This window comes from Carcharhinus amblyrhynchos, chromosome 33, assembly GCF_965287045.1.
Source record: "Carcharhinus amblyrhynchos chromosome 33, sCarAmb.v2.hapA, whole genome shotgun sequence".
Taxonomy (NCBI): Eukaryota; Metazoa; Chordata; class Chondrichthyes; order Carcharhiniformes; family Carcharhinidae; genus Carcharhinus; species Carcharhinus amblyrhynchos.
In genome coordinates this window covers 11990172-12003710 of record NC_137356.1, presented here as the reverse complement: position 1 = coordinate 12003710, position 13539 = coordinate 11990172, and the positions used below count along the sequence as shown (strand labels likewise).

Sequence of the window (13539 nt, the reverse complement as noted above, 5' to 3'; positions counted from 1 at the left end):
GAGGAGTAATGAACAAAAGAACCGTCTATTCATGCATAATGGCCGGAATATTACCCTCCCACCCACATAGGACACCGAGCGGGCAAGGGGAGGACCATGGAAAGGTCCGTTGACCTTGAGTGGGATTTTTCAGTTTCGGGATGAGCAAGGCCATAAAATCCTGCCCAATACCTGGGAAAAAAGAACAAAGAATGCTAGATAACCTCAGCAAGTCTGGCAGCATCTGTGGAGAAAGAAACAGAGTTAACATTTTTGGTGTAAATGATCCTTTTATAGAACTTTCAGATTTTCACAGGCTACAGTATTTTGCTTTAATTTGAGCACTTGATTTGATTTTAGCCTTCATAACGAGAGGATTTGAATATCGAGATAGGCATGTTTTTCTGCAATTGTCTAGGGCATTGGTGAGGCCACACCTGGAGTATTGTGTGCAGTTTTGATGTCGTTATCTGAGGAAGGATGTCCTTGCTATCAAGGGAGTGCAGCAAAGGTTTACCAGGCTGATTTCTGGGATGGCAGGTCTGTCATATAAGGAGAGATTAAGTTGCTTAGGATTATATTCACTGAAGTTTAGAGAGTGAGAGGGGATCTCATAGAAACTTATAGTGTTACAGTCATAGCTAGGGTATAGAGAAAGATCAACTTCATGTAATGTAAGTCCATTCAAAAGTCTGATGGCAGCAGGGAAGAAGCTGTTCTTGAGTCGGTTGCTGCATGACCTCAGACTTTTGTATCTTTTTCCTGACAGAAGAAGAATGTCTGGAGTGCGTAGGGTCCTTAATTACACTGGCTGCTTTCCTGTGGCAGAAGGAAGTGTAGACAGAGTCAATGGATGGGAGGTTCGTTTGTGCGATGGACTGGGCTGCGTTCACAACCTTTTGTAGTTTGTTGCGGTCTTGGGCAGAGCAGGAGCCATACCAAGCTGTGATAGAACCAGAAAGAATGCTTTCCATGGTGCATCTGTAGAGTGTTTTCCAAATTTCCTATTTGTTACTCATAATTCTGGATTGGGTGGGAAATGGGTTTTCTGTGGAAGTTAAGGTGATTTCCATTTTGGCACGCGGAGCTTTTCATGTTTGCTGTCTTGTCTCTTCCAGCTTCCTTGCCCTTCTTCATGGTGGAGTTCAATGGTGTCGTACCGTATCGCCGTGGATTCTACTGCAATGATGAGACCATCAAGTACCCACACAAAAAAGAGGAGACCATCAGTGACCCTGTACTGTGCACTGCAGGAATCTTAATCACAGTGGTTGCCGTGAGTTCATACATTTATCCTGTTGATGTTTCTGGGGACTGAATGCACCAGCTTTGAGATGGCCGAAGCTGTTAGAGTGTTCTTTTACTTCCGATCTCTCCTTCGGCCAGAGGAAAATTAGAATCATAGAATTCAATTCCCATCAAGCCTGCACCAACAACAATCCCACCCAGACCCTATCCCCGTAACCCTAAGCCAAACCCTTTGGATACTAAGGGAAATATAGCATGGCCAATCCACCTAACCTACACATCTTTGGATACTAAGGGAAATTTAGCATGGCCAATCCACCTAACCTGCACATCTTTGGATACTAAGGGGCATTTTAGCATGGCCAATCCACCTAACCTGCACATCTTTGGATACTAAGGGAAATTTAGCATGGCCAATCCACCTAACCTGCACATCTTTGGATACTAAGGGGCATTTTAGCATGGCCAATCCACTTAACATGCACATCTTTGGATACTAAGGGACAATTTAGCATAGCCAATCCATCTAACCTGCACATCTTTGGATACTAAGGGGCATTTTAGCATGGCCAATCCACCTAACCTGCACATCTTTGGACTGTGGGAGGAAACCGGAGGAAATCCACACAGATGCAGGGAGAACATGCAAACTCCCAAAGCTGGGAATCAAACCCAGGTCCCTGGCACTATGAGCCTGCAGTGCTAACCACTGTGCTGCCCCTGAATGTCGTAGCAAATTTAAAAAACAACAGGAGCAAACCAGCTTGCACTGACTATCGGCACTTGCACAGTAAGCGACAGAATGTAAACAGGGCTTTGGGTTTGAAAGACAGAATACTGTGCGGCCTTCCATGCTATTCTTAAGTGATGCCAATCCAGTATGGAGCTGGGAGCATGGCATTACATGCTGGCAGGTGGCATCCCCTTGTATCTGTGTGCAATGTTGCACTTTCAGAAGACCCCATTAGAAACACAAAAGATCAAAGAACAAAGAACAAAGATATTTATTAATTAGAGGTATTTATTAATAAAGACTACAACTGTACAACAGCCCCAGCTTCCTAGATCTCTCCACCCGCTTCCCCCCCACACCCCTGGAATGATTCCTCCCTTTCTTCCCAACTGGTCCCTCACATTAGGTGACCCTGTTCTGCTGTGTTGTCCAAAGGGACAACCACCACAAACCATCACACCGCAGCTCCCGGAATATAACACTCCTGTAAGACCAATTGAAGGATTTGGTTTGACGGTGAGACCATGACTGGGAACAGCCAGAAGCTAAATGCTTGAGGATGCTGGAAACTTGAAATAAAAATAGAAAAATTCCACAGCTCTGGCAACATCGGTGGAGAGAGTGAGAAACAAGAGTCAACTTTTCAAGTGGTGAGCGGGTCATTTCTTTCCAATTTCCAGCATCCGCAGTATCTCGCTTCGGAAATTAGTGTTTAATTCTCTTCCAGGAATGTCCGCCTTCATACCGGGATGGGGAGGTGGGTTGGGGCATTCGGGCAAAGTATCGAGAACCACCGCTAACTAACTTACAATGCAGAACTCCTTGAGAGAAGCGCTTTGGCAACAAAAGGAACATTGAATGAGTGGTAGTAAATTATGATTGCAGCACTTGGGAACCAAAGCCAACTGACTTAAACTGCTTAACTCGTTGACAGAAGCAATTTTGGCAAGAAAAGGGGTGAGGTGGAACAAAATGTGGTAACAAGCAGCTAATCATAGAATCCCTACAATGCAGAAGGAGGCCATTCAACCCATTGAGTCTGCACTGACCACAATCCCACCCAGATCTTATTCCTGTAATCCCACATATTTACCCTGCTAGTCCCATTGACACTAGGTCAATTTAGCACAGTCAATTAACCTAACTAGCACATCTTTGGACTGTGGGAGGAAACCAGAACAAACCCACATAGACACGGAGAGAATGTGCAAACTCCACACAGACAGTAACCCGAGGCAGGAATTGAACCCTGGTCCCTGGCGCTGTGAAGCAGCAGTGCTAATGACTGTGCCACTGTGCAGCTTGTTATGCCCCTGTGGACTGAGGGACATAAAGAATCACAAGGTAGGCTTGCATGCTTCAACACTGTGGGCAGCAAGGTGGCACAGTGGTTGGCCTGGGAAGAGAGATGAGCAGGAACAAGGAGGGAATCCCAGAGGTTGGGGACCCCAGTAACACAACAAGATGTCCAAAGATGTGCGGGTTAGGTTGACTGGCGATGCTAAATTGACCCTTAGTGTCAGGAAGATTAGCAGGGTAAATATGTGAGGTTAGGGGGATAGGGTCTGGGTGGGATTGTGGTTGGTGCAGACCCAATGAGCCAAACGGCCTCCTTCTGAACTGTAGGGATTCGATGCTCCTACGAAGGGAAACTGTCTGGATATAAGACCGAAAATTAAATAAGAACCAACTTTTACGTTGATGGAAAGCCTAAAATACAGGCTAGGAGCTGGGAAATGGAAACGTGCGGACTAGGCTGGTAGAGGGAAGGTGAGAATCTAAATGCCGGAAGTTGGCTATCTTCCCCCTTGGTTTTGGTTCCCAGTTTCTGCATTGCCCATTCCCTCAAGGAGAACACCCGAATTTATGGAAGTTTTAACAAGAGCTGTTTAAAATGGGAACAGGGAACATCTGTCCAATCTGATTGGAGGTTAACCTTAACACAAGGTTATATAAAGATGTCATTTGATGAGGACCAGATGGTGGGAGTTGGTCAAATAGCATCTACCTTAACACTGTGGATGCTGTCGCAAAGCCTGGTGGAGTGTAGGAGCCCACACTTATGGTGGAACAGTGAATAATAGAGACATGGCTTAATGTGGGCAATCGTTCTGCTCCTGATCTAGTTAAATCAGTGGAAGTTATTACTGTATGGTGAAATGCTATTTGTTTCCATCGGGGTCTCCTGAATAACCAGATTTAAATATTTTACTAACACCTATTCAATTTTGTTCTCTTGGCTGAATGTTATTGATGAATTATCTATGTTCTGTTACAACTGCACAAGACATTGGTAAGGCCACATTTGGTGTACTGCATACAATTCTGGTCACCCTGCTGTAGGAAGGATGTTATTAAACTGGAAAGAGTGCAGAAAAGATTTACAAGGATGTTAACAGGACTGGAAGCTTTAAATTATAAGGAGAGGCTGGATAGGTTAGGATTTCTTTTCCCTGGAATGTAGGAGGATGATGATGGCCATATAGAGGTTTATAAACTCACGAGGGGCATAGATAAGGTGAATAGCCAAGGTGTTTTCCTCAGGGTAGAGGAATCCAAAACTAGACGGCATGGGTTTAAAGTGAGAGGGGGAAAGATTTAAAAGGGACCCGAGGAGCAACTTTTTCACACAGAGGATGGTGCGTGTATGGAATGAGCTGCCAGAGGAGGTGGTCGAGACAGGTACAATTACAACATTTAAAAGACGTTAAGACATATATGTGGTGGGAGGGGTTTAGAGGGATATGGGTCAGATTCAGACAAATAGGACAAGTTCAGTTTAGGAGACCTGGTCGGCATGGACGAGTTGAGCCAAATGGCCAGTTTCCATGCTGTATATCTCTATAACTGTATGTCTCTACCCTTTTATCAAACCATGCAGAAATTCTCCTGCAATTTTATTATGAAGCTTTTCAAATGGGGGAGCCATTATGTGCATCTTATTTGCATTGGAACCTTTGAACTAAGCAAAATGTTGGAGGATATTCGGGCAAGATATTAACCAAGGTTTAATTTATTCATTCATGCAACATGGGAATCACAGAACTGGCTAGTCTTCGGAGTAGCAAGATGGCACAATGGTTAGCACTGTTGTCTCACAGTGCCAAGGACCTGGGTTCAATTCCTGCCTCGGGTCATTATCTGTGTCAAGTTTGCACATTCTCCCCATGTCTGCATGGGTTTCCTCCGGGTGCTCTGGTTTCCTCCCACAGTCCAAAGATGTGCAGATTAGATTGATTGGCCATGCTAAATTGCCCCTTAGTGTCAGGGAGATTAACAGGGTAAACGTGTGGGGTTATAGGGATAGGGATGTGTTTGGTGTAGACTTGATGGGCTGAATGGCCTCATTCTGCACTGTAGGGATTCTATGGAACCCGGTGATGGCGGTAGTACAGTGATAACTGAAGAAGACAGGATTTTTTTTTGTCCATGGGATGTGGACATCGCCGGCTGGGCCAGCACTGATTGCCCATCCCAGAGGGCAGTTAAGAATCAACTACATTGCTGTGGCTCTGGAGTCACATATCGGCCAGACCGGGTAAGGATGGCAGATTTCCTTCCCTAATTTGATTTGATTTATTATTGTTACATGTATTGGGATACAGTGAAACGTATTGTTTCTTGCGCGCTATACAAAGTACACCATTCATAGAGTACATGGGGAGAAGAAAAGGAGAGAGTGCAGAATGTAGTGTTACAATCACAGCTAGGATATAGAGAAAGACCAGCTTAAGATAAGGTGGATCCATTCAGAAGTCTAGTGGCAGCAGGGAAGAAGCTGTTTTTGAGTCAGACATTAGTGAGCAAATGGGTTTTTCTGACAATCGTTTCATGGTCATCAGTACACTTTTAATTCCAAATTTTTATTGAATTCGAATTCCATCATCTGCCTTGGTAGGATTCGAACCTGGACCCCTAGAGTATTACCCTGGGTCTGCAGATGTTGGAAATTGGAAAGAAATGATCCGCTCACCACTTGAAAAGATGACTCTTGTTTCTCACTCTCTCCACAGATGTTGCCAGAGCTGTGGAATTTTTCTATTTTTATTTCAAATTTCCAGCGTCCTCAAGCGTTTAGCTTCTGGCTCTTCCCCATCATGGTCTCACCGTCAAACCAGCTCCTTCGGTTGGTCTTACAGGACTGTTATATTCCTGGAGCTGCAGTGTGATGATTTGGGGTGATTGCCCCTTTAAGGGCAACACAACAAAAGAGGGTCACCTAACATGAGGGAAGTTGGGAAGAAAGGGAGGAATCACTCCAGGGGTGTGGGGGGAGGCGGGTGCGGAGAAACATCTAGGGATTGGATTACCAACTTCCGGCTTTTAGTGACAATCCCACTACGCCGTCACTTTAAGGAGAGCTTGGCAGAGGAGGTGGCATTCCCATGCACCTGCACGCCTTGCCCTCCAAGCCGATGGTTATCAATCCTCTGGAGTTGGCTGTTGATGAAGGGATTAGGATCTTTGGCAGTGCGTAAAGGAACAAAGAAGGGCTTTAATTTTTATAGCATCTTTCATAACCTCGGGAAGTCCCAAAGCACTGTGCAATCAATTCAGTGCTTTTGAAATGTAGTTTATCTTTGATAATTTGGGAAGTAGGCTTAGTCTTTGGATAGAATTCTCAGTAATACTGTTCCAGGATTGAATGGGGCCTAGACTGACACACAGGGTGACAATGGAGGCAAGAATTTTCACCACATTTTGTAATGGGGTATATTTTTAGCTTAAACATTTTGTGTGTGGTCCAAGGACTTCCTGTACACTAATATCCTTCGGTAGTTTAATGTTGCTTTAGTTGGGATGATTTAGTGAGATCAGAGGTTTGTCTGCATCATTAGGCTGGTGATTTGTGGTGGCACAGTGGTCACCAAATCAAATGTCTAAACTCTGTCAGAGTGGAAAGCCCAAGGCTAAATTTCACAGCAGGGAGTTGACTTAAGAGCCATCAGCCAAACTGGCTGAGGGAATCCCTGCAGCATGGGAACTTGGTACAGGGCACCTCCGGGACTGCAAGGAAGCCCTCATACAGGCAGGCTCCAGGCAGGCAGGTCCAGGCAGGGTCCAGGCAGGCAGACAGGCAGGCATAGGCAGACAGGCCCCAGGCAGGCAGGTCCAGATGGCAGGCTCCAGGCCGGCAGGTCTCAGGCAGACAGGCCCCAGGCAGACGCGGACAGACCCCAGGCGGACAGGCCCCAGGCGGACATGCTCGTGGTGGGCAGGCTCCAGGCGGACAGGCCCCAGGCAGACAGGCCCAAGGTGGGCAGGCCCCAGGCAGGCAGGTCCAGATGGCAAGCTCCAGGCAGGCAGGTCCAGATGGCAGGCTCCAGGCAGGCAGGTCCAGATGGCAGGCTCCAGGCCGGCAGGTCTCAGGCAGACAGGCCCCAGGCAGACAGGGACAGGTCCCAGGCGGACAGACCCCAGGCGGACAGGCCCCAGGCGGACATGCTCGAGGTGGGCAGGCTCCAGGCGGACAGGCCCCAGGCAGACAGACCCAAGGTGGGCAGGCCCCAGGCAGGCAGGTCCAGATGGCAAGCTCCAGGCAGGCAGGCTCCAGTCAGGCACCAACCAGGCAGGTCCAGATGGCAGGGTCCAGGCAAGCACCAAGCAGGCCCCAGGCAGGCAGTCTCCAGGCAGACAGGCCCTAGGCAGACAGGTTCAGATGGCAGGCTCCAAGCAGGCAGGCTCCAGGCAGCAGAGCAATGGACCAGGAGGTAGATCTTCAGCTTTTAGGATCAGATATCGATGGGTTGGTGGAGAGGGCGGAAAGTGACAGATGGATTTTAACACAGAAAAGTGTAAGATAAGGCATTTAGGGAGGTTAAACAATAATAGAGAATACACAATAAATGGGAATATATGAAGAGGCGTGGATGAAGTAAGAGATCCTGGTGTACACATACACAGGACCCTAAAGGCAGAAGTTCAAGTAGACAAGGGTTGTAAAGAGGCATATGAAATGCTCTCCTTCATTGGCAGAGATATAGAATATAAAAGTAAGGATATAAATGTTGGAATTGTATAAAATACGAGTGAGGCCACAACTGGAGTATTGCGTGCAGTTCAGGTCAACATATTACAGGAAGGACGCAATTGCTCTAGAGAGAATGCAGAGGAGGTTTACAAGAATGTTGCCAGGGCTAGAAAAGCATAGCTACAAAGATAGATTGGATAGATTGGGGTTATTTTCCCTGGAGCAGAGAAGGCTGAGGGACAATTAAAGTGTACATAATTATAAAGGGAAGAAGTAAAGTTGGCAGGATAAAATTATTTCCTTTGTTGGAGAATTCTAGAACCAAGGGACAAAGATTCAGGATATGTGGCAGTAGGTGTAGAGGGGGGCATGAGGAAGAACTTCCTTATACAAAGGTTGGGTGTCTGGAATTAGCTGCCAGAGTTGTGGTGGAGGCAGAGACTCTAAACTCTTTTAAAAAGATTTGCCGCTTTAATGCTGTAAGCTGCAGGGCTATGGGCCAGGTGTGGGATTAGAAAGGGCATCTGGATATCCTTGGGCTGGCATGGACAAGGTGGGCCAAATGGCCTCCTTCTGTGCTATAACTTTTCTGTGGCTGTATGGGTAGGGGGAGCAGGATTTGGAGGCCAGGCGGAGTAGGCACAAAGGCAGGGAATTATCGTGGAGTTGTGTGCCCAATGCAGCCTCACAAAGGACTTGTCCCCCTTCCTCTCCCTTCTTAATAACAAGTTGTGTTTAAAAAGATTTCTACCTATTGCCCGCCTGCCCAGACCAACTATGGCATGGACAACACAACCTTTCCTCATATACTATATATAATAGATCCTCAATTGGCTTGTTATCAACCTCCATTAGTTATCATTTTTCCAAAATGGCGGGTGGGCTGTTGATGTCTGAGCTCGTGCCCACCGGTGATGGGCGAGCCATCCGTCGTGTTCTATGTGCCCGTCCCCCACATCTGGCAGTGTCAGGGGGCAGAGGCAGGGAAGGGGTTTGGGTGTGAACTCCAGCTCCCAGTCACACTACACTTTTTTGACTCCCTTGCTGTGGTTTTCAAATGTTGTCCCACGGGTTTCGGGTGGCTTACCGTGTGTTTGCGCGTTCTGCCTCACAGCTGGCATCCTTCCTTGCACTGGGGGCAAGGTGTCAGAGGAGAGAGTCCGGCGGCTCTGCTTCGGCTGGGTGGTCCGGCGGACCACATTCACCTCGGCAGGCACGGAGTGCTGCTCTCTCCCGCCTCACAGACACTGGAGGTTTGCCCAGCTGACCAGACTGGCAAACTGAGACCCCTGGCTCTTCTGCTCCCCCCCCCCCCACCAGCAGTGCTAACCATTGTGCCACCTTGCCGCCCATCTCCAGCTGCAGGAAGGGTGGGGGGGGGTGGTGGTGCGGTCAAGGGGAGGCAGCAATACAACCTCCACACAGTTCAGCCCTGGGCTTTTCTATGCTTTCTCTCCACTGACAAGAGTTTATATTGGACACATGATTTGTGACTATTGTTCCACAGCAAGCCACCTGCCCGGCAAGCCACTATTAAATCTTCTCAACCAAAGAAAATAATATTAAATTACCAGAGGAATTATTGTGCAGGAAGCTGTGAGCCTGGGTAACTTAGTCCCATTTGGCCTTGCTTTTTCTCTCTCTGCATTTATCCTGTTTGAACTCTCAAGTTACCCTCTTGAGGGGCTTCACCACAGTCAAAATGGCCTGACAGACATTTCAAAATAGTCATTACAAAAGGTTACAAAGGTACTTAAAGTTGTCTACACAGATCAGGTTGCACTCTGACATGTTCCCTACAATTGGGATTTGTGTAATATTTGCCATATACATCCAATGTGGCACAGTGGTTAGCACTGCTGCTTCACAGCGCCAGGGTCCTGGGTTCGATTCCCGGTTTAGGTCTCTGTCTGTGTGGAGTTTGCACATTCCCCCCGTGTCTGCGTGTGTTTCCTCCGGATGCTCCGGTTTCCTCCCACAGTCCAAAGATGTACTGGTTATGTGGATTAGCCACAATAAATTAACCCTGGTGTTAAGGGGATTAGCAGGGTGAATATGAGAGGTTAAGAGGATAAGGCCTGGGTGGCCTTGGTGAAGATTTGATGGGCTGAATAGCCCCCTCCTGCCATTCTATGATTCATATGGCCCAAGGGGCTTTTCTCCTTTTCCCTTCCCTTCGGTTCACATTGGTGGTTTTAGACAGCGACCTTCCCCCATTGCGTCTCTGCGGTGGGTGCCCCAAGCTTGAGTGCGTCCCTCAGCACCAAGACCTGGGCTTTGGATGTGCCACTCTGCAACACTCAGTCAGGGACAAGTCCTTGTACTGAAAGACCAATAGGTTTCGGGCAGAGTAAAGAGAGGCTCACGGCCTGAGAATCCAGTTCCTTTTGACTTGATTCATTATTGTCTCGTATTGGAATACAGTAAAAAGTATTGTTTCTTGCACTATACGGACAGAGCATACCGCTCATAGAGTACATGGGGGAGGAGGAAAGGAGAGAGTGCAGAATGTAGTGTTACAGTCATAGCTAAGGTGTAGAGAAAGATCAACTTAATATATGGTAGGTCCATTCAAAAGTCTGATGGCAGCAGGGAAGAAGCTGTTCCTGAGTCGGTTGGTACGTGGCCTCAGACTTTTGTACCTTTTTTCCCGAAAGAAAAAGGTGGAAGAGAGAATGTCCGGTGTGCATGGGGTCCTTGATTATGCTGGCTGCTTTTCCAAGACAGCGGGAAGTGTAGACAGAGTCAATGGATGGGAGGCTGATTTGTGTGATGGACTGGGCTTTGTTCGTGACTCTTTGTAGTTTTTTGCAGTCATGGACAGAGCAGGAGCTGTACCAAGCTGTGATACATCTGAAAAGGACATATCACAGTATCATCAAGGACCCCACACAGCCTGGACATACTCTCTTCCACTTCTTCTGAGAGGAAAAAAATAATAAAAATGAGAACACATACCAAACGACTCAAGAACAGCTGCTCCCCTGCTGCCATCAGACTTTTGAACAGACCTGTCTTATATTAAACTGATCTTTCTCTCGCTATAACTGTAACACTATGTTCTGCACCCTCTTCTTTCCTTCTCCCCTGTGAACAACCTACTTTGTCTGTGTAGTACACAAGAAATTCTTTTCACTGTATCCCAATACATGTGACAATAATAAATCAGTAAGAAGTCCCACAACACCAAGTTAAAGTCCAACAGGTTTATTTGGAATCACAAGCTTTTGGAGCACTGCTCCTTCCTGCACTCGCCTGAGGAAGGAGCAGCACTCTGAAAGCTCGTGATTCCAAATAAACCTGCTGGGCTTTAACCTGGTGTTGTGAGACTTCTTACTGTGCCCACCCCAGTCCAACGCCGGCATCTCCACCTCAATAATAAAACAAATCAAATGATTCTGTTGGGACAGTAACTAGTCTCACAACACCAGGTTAAAGTCCAACAGGTTTATTTGGTAGCATGAGCTTTTAGAGCGCCGCTCCTGAATCGGGTGAGTGCAGGAGTTGTTTCACAAACAGGGCAAATATAGACATAAACTCAATTACAAGGTAATGGCTGGAATGTGAATCTTTACAGGTAATCTAGTCTTAAAGGTACAGACAATGTGAGTGGAGAGTGGGTTAAGCACAGATTAAAGAGGTGTGAATTGTCTCCAGTCAGGACAGTTAGTGAGATTTTGCAAGCCCGGGCAAGTCGTGGGGGTTACAGATAGTGTGACATGAACCCAAGATTCTGGTTGAGGCTGTCTTCATGTGTGCGGAACTGGGCTATCAGTTTCTGCTCGGCGATTCTGCATTGTCATGTGTCATGAAGGCCGTCTTGGAGAACGCTTACCCGAAGACCAGAGGCTGAATGCCCGTGACTGCTGAAGTGTTCCCCGACAGGAAGGGAACATTCCTACCTGATTGATTCTGTTGGGAGAGAGGTGTCAATGAACATAATGAAACAAGGATTCAGGATGGCAATGATTAATGGGACCAATGACTATTTATCCCCTCTGATTTTATTTAATGGTTATTTTTGTCACCGAGTAGACTTCCTCTCGCTGTGTTTGACGAAGTGCACACCTAATTTGTTTTGGGCAGGAGAGGGGAGAAACTATTTGAACTGTGCCCGCAGTAAGTAATTATCCAGGTGTGAAATGTACTTTATCTCATTTATTGCCCTCTCAGGGTCAAAAAGGACTGAGTAATACTTACCAAAGGGTTGCTCCTGAATGTGGAGTCCCATTCGAATGGATACACAATAAATCTGCTTGCTGGCCCTTGTACTTTGGAGGGCTACATTTGGCAAGCTAGAATCAGTGAATCATGAAGATAACCCCTGGGAGAAAGCAGCCTGTGATCCGTGCCTGATGAGGTCATTTGCATTTATAATGGGGGGAGAAAAGGGCATGTTGACAGATTGTATTAATTAGTAACTTCAGGAGCATGTGGAAATGGTTACGCGCTGAGGGCAGCTCGGGGGAAGGTCAGGAGGAAGCTGAACTAACACGGTTAGTGTGACGCTGAAGAAAATGATTACTTTTCTCTGTCAAACGTGGAGTCTGCTGGGTTCAGGTGGTGGGGGCGGAAGTGGTGGATGTGTGGATGGCCTAGTGGTATTAGATTATTAATCCAGAAATTCAGCAAATGTGCTGGGGACCTGGGTTCAAATCCCACCATGGCAGTTGGTGGAATTTGAATTCAATATTAAAAATCTGCATAAAAGCAAATATCTGTGGGGGCTGTTATCTGTAACCAAAAGAGAAAGTGCAACTGGAGTCCAAGTGTCAGCTCTTTTCTCCCCTTACACATGCTGCCAGACCTGCTGAGATTTTCCAGTGTTTTCTCTTTTGGTTTTGGTAAAAAAATTCTGGAATTAAGTATCTACTGATGACCATGAAACCATTGTCGGAAAAACCCCATCCGGTTCACTAATGTCCTTCAGGGAAGGAAATCTGCCATCCTTACTCGGTCTGGCCTACATGTGACTCCAGAGCCACACAATGTGGTTGACTCTCAACTGCCCTCCAAGGGCAACAAGCGATGGGCAGTAAATACTGGCCAGTCAACGACAACCATGTCCCAAAAAGGAATTTAAAAGAAGTGTGGGACCTCTAAGATTAGCAAGAATTCCATCAAGGCATGCAGATGATATCATTAAGCCGCAACTTGAGCAGTCTTTGGATCTCCCCACGATTAAAGTCCCAAGTGTTGAATTTATTTTGTTTAGTGGGCGAAACGCAATGTTGCATCTCGACAACGACTCTCCGTAACCTCTGGACGACACACAGCACTGTGCAGCCAGCGAATCGCTTGGTGAAATGCAGCCACCATCCCACGGTCGAAAGTCCAGTTTGTGCGCAGCAAGTTCCCTCCAACTGAGCTGGCGGTGTTAATTGAGAGATGATTGTAACAGCAACAGGACATTGGAATTATTCTGTGATCGCTTGTGACTGGTGCGATGGAATCATCAGCAACAACGCTAACGAGCATTAATAAAAACAGGAAATGCTGGATAAAAAAACACTTACGTCAGAATAATGACGAGATAGAATACAGGAAAGAGATAGAGAATCTGGTGAACTGATGCGACGACAATAATCTTTCCCTCAATGTCAGTAAA

At 46.7% G+C, this 13539-nt stretch overlaps 1 protein-coding gene across 1 annotated transcript in view; it reads left to right on the top strand.

Annotated features, from left to right (window-relative positions):
- LOC145360873 (phospholipid phosphatase 3-like) overlaps positions 1-13539 on the top strand; it is a 93875-nt gene that overhangs the window by 44284 nt on the left and 36052 nt on the right. Inside the window, exon 2 of the mRNA XM_080216373.1 lies at positions 1098-1255. Coding sequence (XP_080072499.1) covers positions 1098-1255 — 158 coding nt within the window. The remainder of the gene's footprint in view (positions 1-1097; positions 1256-13539) is intronic.